This window comes from Xiphophorus couchianus, chromosome 5, assembly GCF_001444195.1.
Source record: "Xiphophorus couchianus chromosome 5, X_couchianus-1.0, whole genome shotgun sequence".
Taxonomy (NCBI): domain Eukaryota; kingdom Metazoa; phylum Chordata; class Actinopteri; order Cyprinodontiformes; family Poeciliidae; genus Xiphophorus; species Xiphophorus couchianus.
In genome coordinates, this window is record NC_040232.1 from 8739725 (window position 1) to 8759615 (window position 19891).

Sequence of the window (19891 nt, forward strand, 5' to 3'; positions counted from 1 at the left end):
GTTCTTAAATTATTACAAAACAAATTAAACTATTACTTTAACAGCGTGCTGGATGATAAACTGTGACAGTCTTTTTATGAACTTTCACAACTCAAAGTGAACATTTTTCATTCAAAATGACAGAGTAAAGTTTGTTCTTACCTGTGAGTCGCAGTGAAACAGAAGCGTTCAGGTCAGAGTAGAAGCAGTGTGTGTTCGCAGTGTGTGTTTTCTTAGACTTAGACTTAGACTGACTTTATTGTCATTTTGCGTGCACAGGGTGTATACAAAAATCCACAAAAATTTCACCTGCGTGCTCAGGATAAACATGATCCCTCTCTGGACTCGGCTGGTTCTGGAGGTTCTGCTGCATGTCCGGTTCTGTGTGGCGCTTTAAAAGGACGGCAGTGAGCAGCACCAGCCTATGGGAGCCTGCAGGAGTCTGTGTGCTTTCTGACAACCTGAGATTTTATGCATCATGCTTTTAATGACCACCAACAACACAGACAGGAAAGCCTCTGCAGACTTAACCCCCACCATCTCCAACACCCACACACACACACACACACACACACACACACACGCACGCACACACATCTCATCAGGCCGCCTGATCCCTGGATTTTCAGGCTTAGTATTAAGAAAATACTCCTGCAATTTGGGATTAAATCCCCCCAAACCCTTTCCAACAACAATGACTCTGTCCGTTTGATATCTTGATACTTGTCATCAGTTGCTGGTTTTATTGCTGTCAGGCACCTGAAACTTTTAATCTCTTCATCTGAGAAAAGATTTTTTTTTTAATTATGCATTTTGATGTTAAGACACCTTTAGTGGAAAAGCTGAATATAAAATGTGTTTCTGACTTTTCTTAATAGTTGGGCTGCCTTGTTTGTCTTGTGGTATAATAACTTTTTTTAAATGTTTGTTTCAAACAAACATTGCGCAACAATTTACAGGTTGCGCACCTGTAAATTGTGCACAATTTACAGGTGCGAATCCTAGGAATCCTTTCCTGATTCCTAGGAAAGGAATCAGTTTATTCCTTTCCTAGGAATAAACTGATAAACAAACCTCTTCAGTTTAGATTATTGACATTTACCTTTGGACTTACGTCGCCCATCATTTATGTGCTGAGTTAAACCAAACTTTAGCTTGGAAATTCATGAGAAGCAGCTTTGTCTTAGAACGCAAACATTTTAGTTAAATTGGCTAATTTTGCGTTTATATTTCAACTTTTCTGTCCTAAACCAGCTGTTTGATGGTATTCCTGTCATAAATAGTTGGAAAAACTGTAGATTTTTCCTATTGCACCGTAAGAGGAACAAGTTCAAGTAGGTTCAACAAGTTAGCAGGAATTATTTAGTAAAAGTGGGACAAATCCATGTATTTATGCAGAAAATTAAAACAAATGTCACTTTATTTAAATGGTTTTCTTTAGCAAATATTCTTATTGCTATATAAATGTTGGTTGCTGCAGTTATAATGTGACGTTTGTGTTTTCAAGTAATTGAATGACTGAGTCAGCTGACAGGGAGTCAGCAGCAACAAGTGGGAGAGGGGCAGCACCGGTAAGTACCGATCATTTGGACGCATCTCAAATTTGTAGATTTGATTTAATTTATTATCCAAAATTGAGAAACCTGCTGCAAGAGTGAAAATGTTTCCCACCTCTCTGATGAGCAACGACTTAAATAAATGTGTAAATTTGGTAATATGACTCCAGGAAGTATTATTTATCAGCAAATAGTTAATTTAGTATAATAAGGGATTAGCTCTGTCACTTTTATTTATTTGAGTCAGCAAAATGAAGTGAAACTGGAAGCTTTAGAGAGTTTAATATGCAGTTTAATTCAATTACATGTAAATACAAATACTGATGAGAATGATTTGATCAGGGCTCACACTCTGAAACCATCTCATTAAATCTGACGGATTGTTTTCTTTCTTTTAAAGTGAGCTTTAAATATTTTTTTAATGGCTTTTTGTTATCCTCCCCTGGGTCTTTGTGATTTTTAAATCTTCAAAGATGCTTTCTAGGTAAACTTTTCCTTTTTTTTTTTTTTTTTTACTAAGAATCTGCAGTTTTCTTACAGCTCCGGCTGGCATTGCTCTTATTTATCATCCTTCATACACTGAAAAAACCAAATCAGGGGATCCAACTTTTAAAAATGAGCTAATTTGTTACAAATGATGCTTATCCAAGTGAACATATTAAGTTGCCATGTTAAACAAACGTAAATAAAGTAAGTTTAACAAACTTAAATTTAATTACATGTAACGAATTAACTCCATTTATTGAAGTTGAAGCTACGTTCTCTATTTTTGCATTAATATAATAAATACCTCAGTTAAATATTGACCTTTATTTTAAAGTTAAGGCAGCTGATTTATTCTTCCCTCTCCTGCGGGCCGAACGGATCCAACTTTCAGACCTAAACTTTTCGACTTTCAATATGACGTGTTGCGCCCTGATTGGTCCGCTTCCCCGGCTGAGCGCTGTGATTGGACGGCAGCGGTGGGGGGCGAATCTGCGGCTGCTTGATTCATAGAGCAGCAGGTTTCACAAACCTTCATCAATCTCCGTCCGTCAGCAGCAGCAGGAGAGGGAAGAGCCGCGGATCTCTCAGACAGCGTCATTAGGCTTTTATTTTCATCTTTCTTTAACGTCTCGGCCTGGAGGTTGGTGTGAAATAACACAAGAGGATCTGATCTTCAAAATAACCTGATGTGGATTTATCTTCTAAATATATGGATAAATATCATTGGTTTAATATTTAACGGGAATCTACAGAGGAGATCAAGAAAGGTGAGACTTGGGACTTAATTGATTCTTTCTTTCTTTCTTTCTTTCTCTGTAATAAAAAGTAATGCCATGCGGCCGGAATTACTGGAATATTTTTTTGTCTATTTTTCTGCAACCCTAAAAATCGCGCAAAGTGTTGGATTGCGGTAACCGCAGAGGCGTGAAAAACATATTTGGGTTGCGAATTAAACAAATTGATATAATAAAACTGTTCACATGGCAGCTTTTCTTGAAGCCTTGTTCTTTAAATTGTTTATTAAACCAGTAACAGATGATTTATATATATAAAAAAAATATATATATATATTTTATGGGAGGAAAAAAATTCTCACATTTGAATTTATCGCCATTTCGGATGAAATTTGTTGCAGCTAATTTCGTGTAAATTCACTCAGGTCATGGATCAACTTTTTACAGTTACCTTTACGCAGTTTAGCGTCAAAACGGACGAAGAAATGCGCAAGTCAACAAGCTATGAAGTGAAAGTGTTCCTCCGGATGTCAGCGGAACCTAAAAGTGACATTTAGCTTCACTGTCAGAGGTTTATTCCGCATGCAGATGTAAACTTCCCAGGTGGAGACGGGCTGAAACGCTGACACTCCGCTCCGATAAAAACTCTCTGCTAATTGCCGCCTGTAGATCTAATCTAAATTGCAATGGAGTTCATTTGCACACAGTTTTCGGTGCATTTACATCGCGCAATCCGGGCGCCTCCCGCGGTTTATGGAAACAAGCGGAGCTTTATTGGGAGCGTTGATGCCCGAGTTCAGCTTTCAGGCGGAAACAAGCTTCACTTTGCAGAAGATTAGTGAAGTTCTTACCTAAATATACGCTGGTTTACACCCAAAATAATGACAATTACAGCGGGTTTTAAAGCATTAAAAAAAACAACAATTCATTCGCAAATAAAATAAATACATTTAGAAAAATATCAACATTCTTTAAATAATATTTGTCCGCAATTACGCGTTTCCAAATGCAGTTGGATGCGATATAAAGCCTTCCAAAAACCGCTTTTGTTTGAGTCAGAGGTGATAATAAACAGATTTAAACTGCCGCATTAATCCGTAATGCAATAAGCCGCGTCTCGGGCTGAGTGGCTCTCCAGGAGCGCATTCCCTCAGAGGATGCAGGAAATCCTCCAGCGGCCTGAAATTCAAACGCGAGTCTCCGCAGGTCCGTCTTAATGACTGAATTAATGACAACATCATGCAGATGAAAGCTGGGAGCGAGATGGGGAGGCCACCCGTTCAGGGAAATAAAACAAAAATTCAGCCTTACTCATGTTAACTTAAAGCTGCTTAATTTCCTTTAAACTTCTCATTTCTTTAATTCTCTCGAAACTGTCGGTTGGTTTCCTTGTCACACAATTGTTCAAATCATCAGCATAAAAGAATAAAAGCAAAAATTCTAAACTAAATGATTACAATTCAGCCAAAATCAGGTTTTTTTTCTATTGAACATTAAAAATAAGGCTTTAGAGCATCATTAATATGGGATTTAAGTAGTTTATCCTCAACCCAATACATTAAAGTTTTAAACATCTTACACTTAAAAAAAAAAACAACCGACTGGAATACAACCAATGAAACGTGTTTAACATTTGGCGTAAATCTAGTTAAAGGCATTGCAACCAATAAATATAAGTACTCATTGGAATAGTTACATTTTTATAATAACTATTTTTCTCTGCCTTGCTCACCATAAAAAAGAAACAAATAATGAGAGCACGGCTTGAGAGAGAGAGAGACATAAAGCAAAGTAAAAAAACTTTTTAAATCTATTCTAACGAGGCGGAATGAAAATGTTTTTCGTAACCACAATAGTTAAGCTTTGTGCTAATTCTGCAAACAAACTTCAAATTAGAGCTCAAAACAGAAACTTTCTCAATTCTTAGCTTTCTAACTTTTAGGGTTAGGGTTAGGGTTCTACACGTAAAATTTATTTAGTCAAATAAACTCTTTGTTAATTTATTTGACTATTTTCTGCTGAACTTTAAAACACTTTAAAAACAAGGATCAGATCTGAATGAACCAACATATTCAGTTCAATTCTAACCAGAAAGTCGATTGGTGACCAAAATAAATCAGCTACAGTTGCTAGAATGGAAATGCTATTTAAAATCATGTTCATGAACAAACGTGCTTGATTGAAATCGCGATGTGTTCTAAGCCAACATTTAGTTATCTTTAAAAATAAAATAAAATAAAATAAAGCTCCCGTTTGGAGGCACCATCTGATCGAGTTCAATTCAGAATAAAATGGGAATATCAGCTGTTACTTTTTATATAAAATCAGGAGTTATTCTTTTTTCTTGCATCTACAGCTCTAAAGAAAATATTAAAAGGGGTTTAAACAGTTCTTGGTTAATTTGAGGGAGTCAGCATTTTAGACAATTACCTACACCTGACGTAGTTTTTGAGTTTTGCGCATGTGTGTTTGTGTTTTTGCAGGAGCCGACGGTCCCAGTCGATCACCGGGGACCCGCACCTGTCCAGTCCGCCCAGAGTCCGGTCTCCCCTCGCTGCTTCTAGCATGATGTCTTACCTCAAACAGGCCCCGTACGGCATGAGCGGGCTGGGCCTAAGCGGAGCCGCCATGGACCTGCTGCACCCGTCCGTGGGCTATCCCGGTACGCACGAAAACAAACACAAAATAATGCCCGAAATGGAAACCAAAACCTCCACAGATGTGTTGTTCCCATTGTTGTTCCACTTCCAGGTGCTTGTTTTAAAATATATTCTTACTTTTATTATGAGTTTTTGCTAAGCTGGTGTGTTTGTTTTACGCTTCAAGCTGAATCCTTAAAGCACTTCATATTCTTAATTTGACTAAAATTAGCGTAACTCACCGGCGCCAGTTATCCACTTTACTATGAAGATAAATGACTTTCACATGGTATTCAATATTTCACATTAAATTATTTGGATTTCAGTGAAGTAAAGTTTGAAAACTAAATGTAAGAAAACAACATCCAGAAGTGAGTGGAGTAGCCAAACATTGTACTCGAGTAAAAGCAGCCCCAAGTTATTTTTACTCAAGTAAAACTAAAAGGTAGCTGTCTTAAAAATTATTCAAAAAATATTTAGTAAAACACTCCACTCAAATACTGACCATAACATCTGATTTAATGTTAAAAAATTAAAAATAATGTCACCAGACAGACAAAAATATAAAGTTATCTTGCATTTTACAGATTAAAATAATAATAAAAACAAATAACAATCACAAAATAACACATATAGGCAAAATGAATGCTTTCTCCAATATATATAAAGCAGGTTAAGGTATTTCCAGAGACTAGTCAGTGTTTACTGTATCTTTGACCTCTAAGGGACACAGCAGGCTCAGCAAATGGAAAATAACTTTGCAAAGCAATAACACTGCAGCTTGTGTTCAAACACAACGTCTCACTTTAAGATAAACTGGAGGTTTCTGTCGTGCATTACTGGTTAAAACAAGCTTGTTCTTCATTCAGTAAAGTTACTTGCAGTGGGAGCATCCAGACTTTTTACTCTAGTAGTGTCACTTCTACTAAACTCCAGTAGTGACACTTCATAGTAAAATTAGTCAAGCAAAATTAAAAGGTGTGGTGTCGTAAAACTCGGAAAGGGACATTTTTTTCTAAAATTTACTCAAGTAAATGAAATTTATTACCCACCTCAGACAATATCTACTATTTGGTAACTAATGCTGAGTAAATATGAATCAAAATCTTATAAAATCTGTTCTTGAGAAAGTTTCTGCACTTTTTTTTGCTCGTTTAGCCGCAGCGTTAACGCTGAAGTCGAACCTGCTAAACTGTGAAGCCAAAGGCAATTGTTGCCACTGAGTGACGCATCTCAGCAGAGGCTGCCAGGATAAAAGGTTCGCATGCCAACGTGTTAGGGTATATTTGAAAAGTTTATTAATATTTCTCTTAAGTTTTGGTCCTTTTTTTCCCAACTAAATGAGCTAAATAATCAAATAGTTAGTAAAATGGAATTTAACTCAGTATTTAAATTTATGACATTATAGTTTCTGCTCAGAAATATAGACAAAAATCCCCACAGATAAAAAAAAAAGCACATTATTTGATCTTTTTGGTAACAAGTTCACTCAATTTGAAGCTTATTTACAGTGAAGTCAATGACAATAATTTACAAATTTAGTTATTAGTGTAAAGTATGTTATAGTTTAACAAATTTATTTCAGAAAATGCTTATTTTTTAGCTTTTGTGAAAAATGAAAGAAGCAGAACAATGTAATTAGATGCAAATCAATCATTAAATCTAATTGTGCAATTCAAACAATAGCACAGTAATAATACGCTAATAATAATACACAATTACAAAGGAGTCAGCAGAATAGAAAGCAAAATGTCACGAGGAGCAAACGGTTTATGACAAGCTGCAAAACAATAACAGTTCATGGATGATTAAAACACATTTTAATAGTTAAATAACACTTCATAATTTGTAGCTTTATGTCAAATTAAATAATTAAAAGAGCAAAATAAATAAAGTACACCAAAATATAGTGACAGCTCAGCCCACAAAATGTTTATAATTTTCTAATCTGTCATGTAATTTGCATCATGCTCGAGTTTCATCCAGAACATTTCTGCAACAACAATGAAGTAAACAGGACAGAATCTTTAGTGAGATACAGGAAAGAACTGTTGTTGTTACAGTAACTTAGTGAAAAACAAATCAAATTGTTTGCAGCGTAATTACACCAGGATGTGGCAGGTTTTTAATCAGGCAAAATGGCTCTCTGCCCAGGACTGCAATCCATCAGGGGGCAACACAAGCGCTCTGAAATTAAGATTTTGTCATTTGCATCTGAAATTAGTTTTCTGCTGCTTGCATGTCCACTGCTTGCACACCAGTGTCATTTTACAGTGCAGAGTGCAAGCACTGTAAAAAAAAAATGCTTATGGTTCTGAAGTTGGTGTCTGATTTGAAGATTACTTTGTTCTATATTTTGGTGTTTTTCACTGCTTTTCTTTTAAAGGAATTTGGACTGAAATTGACCATAGGTAGCTCAAAATCTAAATGATTAAAACTGAAGTTGACAAGAGAGTCTTTAAAACACAGTTTGAGATTTATTCAAACTTCATTTGTTTTGTAAAAACACAGAAAAGAGTTAAACGTTAAGCACTTTTTCAGATTGAATCAAGCATGTAAATCCCAACATAAGCAGATCAAACATGGACTCAATTAATTATTCATTGCAGATTTTTACTAGATTTAATTTAAGAAGTTTTTAACATGAAGGCAATTTTTTGTTTAAAAGTCTATCAGTGTCGATGTGCAGAAGGAGAGGCTCACCTGTTTATTCACTAATCTCAGGAGAAAAACCACCAAGTTCCTTTCTGAATGTCTGCCAGGAAAGTTTTGAGTAAACTGGGTTTGTGCAATTTTTGTTCATCACTGCAAGTATTGAATTTGGTTGTTGTTGGTGTATTTTGCAACTTTATAATTAAAGTTTTCCATGTTTATAGATTGATTATTTGTTCTTGCATTGATTTGTTCTTGCATTGAAAGTTGATTTTTTTTTTTTTTTCCTTGAGGGAAAATCATAATAAGTTTAGAACTAATCTTCATGCACATTTAACTTTAGGGTCTTATCAAGTTTTTGAAGTGTTCTGGTGATCAACGTTCTGGCATTAACACTTTTTTTGTGATTTTTTATTTATTTTTTTGTTCCATCAGCCAACCCTCGAAAGCAGCGGCGGGAACGTACAACCTTCACCCGGACGCAGCTGGACATCCTGGAGTCTCTGTTCGCCAAAACGCGCTACCCAGACATCTTCATGAGAGAGGAGGTGGCGCTGAAAATCAACCTGCCAGAGTCCAGAGTGCAGGTCAGCGAGAATAAACACTGCAGCTACAAAAAATACACAACTTCTCATCGGGGTTGGGATTGCTGATTTGGCATTTTTTCAGTCTGGAGTCAAACGTTAAATTAAAACTTAAATGCGTTCTTTGAAGCTTCCAACTTCAGGAAATGCAGTGTAAAGTGTTTAATAGGATTCAGTGTCACTTCCTGTGAGACTTATCTGTGTTTCACCTCGGCCTCCATTAACTTTGCTGTGAGCAAGAAATGTTCAGCGACTTTCAGTCAAGTTTAGACAAGTCTTCAAAGAAAGGAGAGAATTTGGCAGCTTTTGATACGATGAGCTTTCTTTCAAAAAAGCTCCTCAGAGATTTTCCTTAGCTAGCTTTAGAAATCCTCAGCCAGGATTAGAGCTGCAATATTGGCTGCTTTTTCTTATTTTATCTGAGAAACGTCCAAGTTTCAACATTTCTATATTCATTGTGGGTTGTATTTTATATAACCCACATATTATATTAGCAAAATGCAGCAAATATATATTGTTGTATAACTTCATAACTACAGTAAGTTACAAACTGGAAAGTGTTTTTGGACAACATTAATTAGGAAAATGAAAAAAAACCCAACTCTCTTAGCTGACAGATTTCTTTTTTCTTCAAAAGAACTTAATTAACCCAAAATCTGAAAGGTGTGAAGATGAAAAGATTATGGCCAGATTTGGCACATCTCATCATCATCTTTTAAGTTTTATAAGTAGTAATTATTTGTCATGAATTATCTAAATCGTAGAAAACCTGAAATGATAGCTCGGGAGGCTTTGCTACGCAGTTATAGCCAGGTAACATCTGACCTGCCTGTGTTGGCCCCTTCATTTGATAGAAATCGTGATTATTCGCCCCAGAGGTTGAAGTTAACTAGACCAAGATCTAAATGGACTTTTACCATCCACACACAACTTACTTCTCAAAAACAGTGAATATTATTTTTTATGAACATTTAAGCTTTCACCATGCACAGTTATTTACAGAAAATCTGATGATTATTTACACAAATAAGGGAAGTATGAGGCAGTGCTCCACAAATGATCTGCCTGTGATAAAGGAAAGCCAATGGAAGATGTAAAGAAAAAACACTTAATAAAAAATATCAAAGCTGAGTAGAAATAAGCTTTAACCTTAACCACTATAGTATTGTGTTTTCTTTTTGCTTTTTATTATATGTTTTTGCAAAAGACTCAGATTTCCTACATAAACAATCATTGGGTTTTGTGTAAACAACCACCTAATGCAGCTGTGACAATAGTTTAAAAGTCTGCAAAATGCAATTCATGAATATTTTTAGACTACAGTCATTTTTGGAAGCTAGAAGTTCACTTTGGTCTCTGGGTCCATTTTGAACTAGCCATTAGCTTTAGCCTCAGGGATAAATACTAGTGAAAAAAGTCTGAAGGTCAGATATTAACTGATTACAAGATTTTAATAAAAGACACTCAAAAACCCTGAAGCATCAAGTCAAACACGTCAGTTCATGTAGAAAGTTTTGCTCTATTGATCCAGTTTGGAAATGAGACACTAAAATAGAAATACAGGCAGAAGTCAGCATGTTGCATCTTCAGTTGTTTGTGGTTTGATGCTAGAAAGGTTTAACTAAGAAGAAAATATTTGGACTCACTGTGTTTTATGTATTTGATGTAGATGTATTTTAGTAATTGATTATTCTGATGAGCAATCGTGTAATCAAGTTTTAATAATTGCACATTCTGCAGATTTTTTCTTTAACCACTTAAGCTTATTTCATACGATATCAAAATAATTGCAAAAATGCAAATACACAAATAATTCAATTGTTTTTTCTAAATAGGAAAATAAAAATGTTATTTCCTAAAGTGCAATAACATGGCATTCCTTTGAATATGGTAGATCATTTGTAGCAAAGGATGGATCTTCAGCTAAAAAAAATACTAATCTGTTGACTATTTTTCAATTAACCAATTCACTTTATGTTCCTTGAGAAGTTCTGGATAAAACATGTTTACAAAGAAGGTTTCCATATAAAATGCTAAATGTATATAATTTTGATCGATTAATTGTGATTAATCACGATTAATCAGATTAATTACACCTTAATCACACCGTCAATGACGTGGAGTGTGGCTTAATTTATGCTCTGAGAATATTTTTTATTCAGTAAGTGGCATATTTTAAAGTTTGTATAGCCAAATTAGTGATTATTTGATTACTAAATAAGTTGATAATAAGTCCATTAATCAATTAATCACAATGAATCAGATTAATTGTTTCAGTTCCAGTCTGATGTACAGTAATGACCTGTTAACGTCTTCGTTCCTCAGGTTTGGTTCAAGAACAGGCGAGCCAAGTGTCGGCAGCAGCAGCAGAGCAACAACAGCGCCAAGGTAAAACCAATGAAGAAGAAGTCGTCTCCGACCAGGGAGAGCACTGGATCCGAGAGCAGCGGCCAGTTCACTCCACCGGCCGTGTCCAGCTCTTCCTCCTCCACCTCTACCTCCTCCTCTTCCTCCTCCTCTGTCTCCTCTGGTCTTGGCGGTCCTGCTTTGATCAGCACTTCTACCTCCGTCACCGCTCCGGTGTCGTCCATCTGGAGCCCGGCGCCGATCTCCCCGGCCCCGGCACCGGCCAACTTGCCCGACCCGGTCGCTCCAACCAGTGCATCCTGCATGCAGCGCTCCGCAACCTCCTCCTCGAACGGCGGAGCAGCTTCATATCCCGTATCCTACAGCCAAACGGCGGCGGCGTACAGCCAGGGCTACCCGGCCTCGGCGTCGGGCTCCTACTTCAGCGGGGTGGAGTGTGGCTCCTACCTGGCACCCATGCATTCCCACCACCACCCGCACCAGCTCAGCCCCATGACAGGCTCCTCCATGACTGGACACCCACACCACCATATTGGCCAGACAACGGGTCACCACCACCACCACCACCACCACCACCCGCCACATCACCACCAGACGTACAGCGCGCCCGGCTTGGCCTTTAACTCCACAGACTGTCTGGATTACAAGGAGCAGACTGCAGCTTCAGCCTGGAAGCTCAACTTCAACGCTACCGACTGTTTGGACTACAAAGACCAAGCCTCTTGGCGCTTCCAGGTTCTGTGACTTCTTTTGTCCCTTGCTTAGTATATTCAAAGACCTTCTTTTTGTTCGTTTTTGTAAATTGAAGATCCCGAATCTAATAGGAAAGACATTTTTAAAGGGGCAGTGTTATGAAAAATTTAGGATTTTTTTTAAGCTTTTCATCATGTTATAATCTTATTCCCTCATTAACACCATACCTGGAGTGTTGCTCAGATTCATTCATGCATATTTGAGAAATCCTTTTATCTCCCCATGAAAGCATTCAGCTGCACAAAACACCTAGGTGGACCTAGCTCCGCCCCCACTCGGCTCCTTCAGACTAACTAGCAGCAATTAGCAAAAATCTCATGTAACTGCACATTTGCTGAACTCATATGAGCCATTTCTCAGTGACATTGTTAAAGGGTTAAAGAAGAGCGATGGGTAACACTTTATTTGAAATAGTGTGCATAAAACTGGCATGACACTGTCATAAACATGGAGTGTTCATGAATGTTTACGACCGTTGTCATGAAGTTTCATTCAGTACACATAATGCAAAGCTGCACTAAAAGTTGAATTAAAGTCCATTAAAAGTGTGAACTTTGCATAATTACCCTTTTCAATGGAAAGTTCTAATAAAATGACCATAAAAATTCATTAAAAGAGTCAACTTTGCATTAAAATGTCATTACTTACTGAATGACACTTCATGACAACAGTCATAAGAATTCATGAACGCTGTTATGTCATGTTTATAACACCGTCATGTGGTTGTGATGACTTCCTAAAGGCGGAGTTTCGGAAAGAGCTGGAATTTTTTAAAGAGACAGAGACCCAATTTAAAGGCGTTAAATTTCAAAGTAAAATTTCTTTAAAGCATATTTGATATATAGCATTTTTTAACGACTTAAGTAAACATAGTTACTTATAGTTGTGGGGTAAAAATGGCACTATGTGCCTGGAAGACACATAATACTGCCTCTTTAAAAACGGATCTGTGAATGAACTGAAAACATGCACTAAGCAGCTAAACCTTGAGTTCAACCCTGCTGTTACTTGTGAATTATTTTTCTACTCCAGATTTTGGGAAAGAAAAAAAGGACTTATTTCCAACTGAAGGCCTTTAACAGGAAAACTCCTCTGGAGATACACACAGTCTGGGATCACCTCAGCGATTGTTCCCTGAAAGAAAGAAATAAAAGCATACAAGATGGGGAGAAACAAAGTCACCTGTTGGACATTACAACGGGCTAAGATATTATTTTTAACAACAGGATGCTGCTAGGATTTTCAGCCTGAATCTCAGAAACTCCATTTTACCAGGGAGTGTCAGAGAACGGTTTGCAGCACTTGTTTGGGATTGTCACACTTTCCTAGTTGCTCTTTGCAAGGGAAAGAAAAGCAAAATGTGAATTTATATCACAGTCAGAATACTGTAGATTCTAAAAATGTACATCTGTGTCTTTATAATAAAGTCTTGTTTAAACCTCAAGAAATGTTTGTCATTTCTAAAGATAAGTGACTTCACAACAGAGCACAGCAGTAAGTTGTGTTAACTTTTTATTAATTTTGTCAAACTTCTAAGAGTTGAATAAACTAGAGTTTTTAGGTTAGCACTTAAAAATCTGAAAGAAGAAAAAGACAGGAGTGGGAACTACTGTATTTCCCAGGATGCTTAGCGGCTTGTTTCTGTATCCTGAGATGGAAGAGCGTTACATTGATCTGACTCGTGTTATTAACCAAATGTTTATTTTAAAGCTTGAGGATAATGTCCTGTTCACACTAAATGTTTCTGAGCTGAATTCATTGTGATGTTTAATAAAATTCATGATGTCAGAAATTTTGTTCAGGCAATTTGAAGCAAGAATTTAAATTATTCTAAAGTAAAAAAAAAAAAATTATTTTAACTTGATAATGTGAGTAAAATAATAGAGAAATGTGGCTCTTTAACCAGGTGAGGGCAGTTTTTTTTTCTTGCATTTTGTAAAATAATTATTTGGTTTAAATTGCAGTATTATGTTAAAACTCACAATTCAAGATTAATTAACTTAAAAAACAATGTTTAGACAACTTGTCTCTTGTTGTTAAATCAACTTCATCCATTTTTTCCATCCATCCATCTTCTTCCGCTTATCCGGGGTTGGGTCGCGGGGGTAGCAGCTTCAGGGTAGCAGCGGGAGTAGCAGCCTGGGAGATGGAGGCCCAGACTTCCCTCTCCCCGGCCACTTCTTCCAGCTCTTCCGGGGGAATCCCGAGGCGTTCCCAGGCCAGCCGAGAGACATAGTTCCTCCAGCGTGGCCTGGGTCTTCCCCGGTTCCTCCTCCCGGAGGGACGTGCCCGGAACACCTCACCAGGGAGGCGTCCAGGAGGCATCCTGACCAGATGCCGGAGCCTCAACTGGCTCCTCTTGATGTGAAGGAGCAGCGGCTCTACTCTGAGTCCCTCCCGGATGACTGAGGTTCTGTGAAGGTACTCTACCCTTTTCCGGCTCAAGACCATGGCCTCGGATTTGGAGGCACTGATCCCCATCCTGGCCGCTTCACACTCGGATGCGAACCGAGCTGCAGATCATGACCTGATGAAGCCAAAAGGACCACATCGTCCGCAAAAAGCAGAGATGAGATCCTCAGGCCACCAAAACGGATCCCCTCCGCACCTTGACTGAGCCTAGAAATTCTGTCCATGAAAGTAATGAACAGAATCGGTGACAATGGGCAGCCCTGGCGGAGTCCAACTCTCACCGGAAACGAGCCCGACTTACTGCCGGCAATGCGGACCAGACTCTGACACCGGTCATACAGGGACCTGACAGCCCGTATCAAAGGGCCCGGTACCCCATACTCCCGGAGAACCCCCCACAGGGCTCCCCAAGGGACACGGTCGAACGCCTTCTCCAAGTCCACAAAACACATGTAAACTGGTTGGGCGAACTCCCATGCACCCTCCAGGACCCTGCTGAGGGTGTAGAGCTGGTCCAGTGTTCCACGACCAGGACGAAAACCACACTGCTCTTCCTGAATCCGAGGTTCGACTATCCGACTGACCCTCCTCTCCAGGACCCCTGAATAGACCTTGCCAGGGAGGCTTAAGAGTGTGACCCCTCTATAATTGGAGCACACCCTCCGGTCCCCCTTTTTGAACAGGGGGGCCACCACCCCAGTCTGCCAATCCAGGGGAACTGCCCCCGATGTCCATGCGATATTGCAGAGTCGCGTCAACCAACACAACCCTACAACATCCAGAGCCTTAAGGAACTCCGGGCGGATCTCATCCACCCCCGGGGCCTTGCCACCGAGGAGCTTTTTAACCACCTCGGCGACCTCGCCCCCAGAGATTGGAGAGCCCAACCCAGAGTCCCCAGGCTCCGCTTCCTCAGTGGAAGGCATGTTGGTGGGATTGAGGAGGTCTTTGAAGTACTCTGCCCACCGGCCCACAACGTCCCGAGTAGAGGTCAGCAGCACACCATCCCCACTATAAACAGTGTTGGTGTCGTACTGCTTCCCCCTCCTGAGAAGCCGGATGGTGGACCAGAATCGCCTCGAAGCCAAACTGGAGGTCTTTCTCTATGGCCTCTCCAAACTCCTCCAAATTTGGAGGAGTTTGGAGAGGCAGAATTTTTGCCTCAGCAACCACCCGAGCCGAATGCCGCTTCGCCTGCCAGTACCCATCAGCTGCTTCCGGAGTCCCACAGGCCAAAAAGGCCCAATAGGACTCTATTGGACTAGGACAAATAAACCCTTAAAAACAAACAAACCCCTAAAAAGCTGCACATAAATCTGGGCACATGAGATTCCTGCTTCTTACCTGTTGAACATATTTTAAACGCAATCAGAATCATATAAAAGATCAACAACACAAAACTCAGAAGATGACAATCAAAGGTCTCAAATCTTTTGTAAAAGATATTATCAAAAAAAAGAAAAAGAAGTATTTGCTGTAGCTCAAAGTGGGTCAGTGTAAATGTTATCTCTGGCACCCAGAGGAAAACATTCAGCGAGGATGTCAATAATCAAAGCCATCCCCCTGAGAAGCGCTGGGCCAGGTTAGCAAACATGTACACTGGCATTCCCCATGTTTGTTTGGCTGTGTCGACCGCAATATACAACTCATTTGATCCGAGGGAAAAAGGAACGAATCACGATTTTAATTAACCACTGCCCTGCTTCCTTGCTGTGTCCCTCCAGCAGCTGGACAAACAGTTTTTTTTGTAAACATGGCGTCTGCACCACGTGTTTGCCCGCCCTGCATCCAGCCGGGTTTTACCAGCATGCACCGCTGCCTTGCGTAAACACCGACCCAGATGTACCACATTGGGACAAGCTAATCTGTAGGCCATGTTCAGGCGATGAACAAGCCTCCCTGAACGGCTGCTTGTTTCTTATCTCTGTAGTGACTGAATGTCTTGCCTAAATACATTTCATGTTCTTTTAGGAGCTTTTTTAAGTGAGTAAAATGAAAATAAAAAACAGTACGAGAAGTTCTACTGGACAAAGATATTTCCAAAAGAAGATAGCAGCAACGAGAGAAAGAACAAATCCACCTTTTGATAAAGTTGGTACTTTGATTCATTTTTGTTCTGCAAGGGAGAAAACTGCACAAATCATTTACGATATAATTTTTTGTTGAGTCTGACTGCTTGTTTGTAAGATTAATCAAACATTTCTTGACATATTTGCTCAATGTTACCATTAAACAAACTCTAAGGAGGTCTTCAGACTGCTCCTATTTCTTTTTTTAGCAAGAAGTCAGAAAAATAGCAAGATTTATGTATTACTTTTGTTACATACTGAGAACAGAACGTGTAAAGCATTTCTGGTCAGTAACTGCCTAAAACAACATCAAAATAAAACAGTTTGCATTTTAAATGCTATTTTTGCTGTTTACACCACTTTACTTCCTGTCAGATCAGAAGATTTTCCCATTTTCCTCTCTCCATATGTGTTTTACGCAGGAAGATTATTATTTGTGCTTCTATTAACCATAAGATTTTGCAGACTGAAATTTAAATAATGAATTATTTGATGGAAAAAACAGAAAAATACTCGTTTTTTGATTTTTTTAAAAAAGTTTCTGATATAGGATGAGGTGTTTTTTCGGCTGTATCAATATAAATGTACTTCACAAAACTAAAATAGGAACACTTTTAAAAAAAGATTTTTTAATCACAAGTCACATGATCAACAGCCGGACATTACTACTGGTGAAAACAACATTGAAGATAATAGGAAGTGGTGGAAGGATGATGGTTTGCTGTTGTCTTCTTCAGACAATGTGCAGCTGGCTCCACCAGAGCTCTCACAGCGTCGCACAGTTCATGAAAATTTGTGTCATTCAAAAGCGTTGAATCCACAGCTCTTCTGTAAAAGTGCCGACTATAATTTCCCCAAAACTGCTCCGAAGTATAAGAGGTTTATCACTACAACACCTGAGAAAGATGCTGACGTTTCCTCTGATGGTTGATAGATGATGAGCGCCAGGACTGAATTATGAATATGATCTCAAGTAGCTGCCATGATTTTTATTGATTTACCGCATGAACAAGTTTATTCATGTGCAATTTTAATTTAATTCTTTATTTAATGGAAACACTCAAATTGCAAAGTTGTGTTTTTTTGACATCGGAAGAATATCGGCAAAGATTTTCTTGCGTTCGTAAAGGAAACGCAGCTAGTGATGCATCATCTTCCATCCACATTCTTAGTGAGAAACATCATTTTAAAGGTAAAGGTTGTCAACATTTTTTAAACAATCAGGATGATTTTGAAACCAACTTGTAGGTAAGATAAAAGCTCCTTGTTACCTTTTAACCCAACATCTTTTTTCCCATCAGTGTTTGGCTTGTGGATCTTGGCTGCTATAAAAAGTTCTGAATTAAACAAAAACGCAGAAAAAAGTATAAAAATAAAAAATGATGAGTTATTATAAACCCTTCCAGCATCTCTGTGTGTTTGTAGTTTCATATGGAAATGGCTTTCACACGCCAGCTAAATAGATTACGATACAGTGAGGGATTAGGGGTTGCCTTGCCACCGGCCCGCTAATCCTAAATGCAGACTGTCATCAGCCCTGACATGTCCGGGACTCCTTCTGCACAAAATGGCTCCTTGGCTTAAGAAGCCAATCTAGTGACACACACACACACACACACACCCACACACACACACACACACAAAGACAATCCACTACCTCCTCCTCCTCCTGCATGAATATTCCTATCAGGCCTGTCAGCGACAGGAAAGACAATGACATTCGTCTTCAAAGCAGGAGATTAGATGCTGCACGAGACAAAAGCTGACTCTTTGAAGTGATTTTAGTTCACATTCCAGCAAGTTAACCACACGACAATAACAGTTCGGGAGTTTTTTAAAAACTTCGCTCAGACTTCAGGGATTTCAGTTTCTGGGCAGGAATCACAATCTGAGCACTTTCTGCCTTTCTTTTACATACATTCACGATGCAGTCGATTATTTTGGATGTTTTGAGAACAAATTGCACATTTTCTTCTTGAACTGTGTCAGGCTGCACTGAGTCCTTGCAGATAACATTTATTTCTTGTCAAGAAACTCATTTAAGAACCTCACATGATCCTCACTTAAATATAAAATCATACATGCACCTGATTTTATCACCTAAGGGTAATATAAATGTAAATAATTATTGTTGTATTCGTAACCAGGTTGATCCTTCAATGAATTTAAATGCACAGATTAAATAATAGCATTTATTCAAAGCATTTGAAAAGTAATGTCTGTGCAAAAAGAGAGAGTCCAGCTAAAAGCCGGATTGTTGTAGAATCAACAATGCGGTGAATGTAAATTGAAAATCAAAGCGAGTTTTTTAGGGATACTTCAAGTGATAAAAATATCACCAATACTAAAAATTCATAAATGATTTCAAGACAAATACAGTCAAGTCTTTTGGTCAGTACCCCCAAAGTCCAAAAACATGACTGTATTGGTCTCTCTAAATTCTCCCAAGGTGTGTGTGTGTGTGTGAGGGGGGGGGGGGGGGGGGGGTTGTTTGTCCAGTCTGTTTCTGTGTTGCCCTGCGACAGACTGGCGACCTGTCCAGGGTGAACCCACCTCTCGCCCGGAACGTTAGCTGGAGATGGACCAGCACCTCCCAGCCCCACTAGGGACAAGGGTGTAAGAAAATGGATGGATGGATGGATGGATGGATGGATGGATGGATGGATGGATGGATGGATGGATGGATGGATGGATGGATGGATGGATAGATAGATAGATAGATAGATAGATAGATAGATAGATAGATAGATAGATAGATAGATAGATAGATAGTTTGGTCAGATTTGTAAAAATACTTTGTTATAAATGACCAGAAACAGCAAATTAATGCACTTAGCATGAGTATTTTTTATTTTTTTCTCACTAATTTCATTAATAACAAAACAATGTAAATAAACAATATAATAACTGACACACGTTAAGGTAAAGATAAATTATAGCATGATTTATTTTTGTTCCATTTCTCACTTTTATTAATGAATGCATGTATTTGTTTGTTATTTGTATAAGGAAAGGTAATCACTTTGCATGTATTTGTTTGTGTTTACATGTTGGCGCAGTAGAAAGCCCTGGGCTGAAATCCCAGCTTGGCAGAGGAGAAATTTCATGTTTCTCTGGTGAATTTGTAGCATTTCTCTGCTTCAGACAGTCGATAATCCTGAGGTCAGAAGGTGTTAATATTTTTTATCTTCTTGTTTTTCTGTGAGACAGCAGGTCCAAACTTTAGCTATGAAAAATTTAATAAAAGTTTCATAAAATTTAACTGACATACTTTTTCTCAATTATAATTTGACATATTTACATTCAGGTTATGTGGCTTAACTGCAAATATTCATGTACTTTCATTATTTTGTGGCACATTACACTTTTTGACATGCGCAAGATGGATATTACGTTTGCATTTTTGTAAATATGCAGATATTTTTGAAAGGTGGTTAAATTTGGAAATTTGCACAATGCAAAAAATACAGACCTATCCTTAAAAATACAGACACTTATCTTAAAAGTTATTTTTGTTTTGTTCCTTATTACCTTCCAGATCTGGAGTGCATCTTGTTCTCAGCTTCCTACATTTGATGTCTGTGCTTCCTAAGTGCCTGTTCTTTTTATCCGAGGCCGTGCTGGCTGAAGCGGAGCCTCTCCTTGAAACAAACAGCGATA

General features: G+C 38.5%; 1 protein-coding gene across 1 annotated transcript; it reads left to right on the forward strand.

The window, feature by feature from the left end:
- The first annotated feature begins 2574 nt into the window (after positions 1 to 2574).
- LOC114143963 (homeobox protein OTX1 B) lies at positions 2575 to 13194 on the forward strand. The gene is made up of 4 exons (XM_028016377.1): positions 2575 to 2788; positions 5239 to 5417; positions 8482 to 8633; positions 10956 to 13194. Exons 2-4 carry the CDS (start codon positions 5321 to 5323, stop codon positions 11739 to 11741), a joined length of 1035 nt encoding a protein of 344 aa, XP_027872178.1. The 5' UTR covers positions 2575 to 2788; positions 5239 to 5320; the 3' UTR covers positions 11742 to 13194.
- Positions 13195 to 19891: the final 6697 nt, after the last annotated feature.

Bases quoted from the DNA above. Each gene is read 5' to 3' on its own strand.
- LOC114143963 (XM_028016377.1), top strand. From the start codon at position 5,321: ATGATGTCTTACCTCAAACAGGCCCCGTACGGCATGAGCGGGCTGGGC. The intron at 5,418-8,481 runs GTACGCACGAAA...TTGTTCCATCAG, and splicing joins CCCGTCCGTGGGCTATCCCG to CCAACCCTCGAAAGCAGCGG. The intron at 8,634-10,955 runs GTCAGCGAGAAT...TTCGTTCCTCAG, and splicing joins TGCCAGAGTCCAGAGTGCAG to GTTTGGTTCAAGAACAGGCG.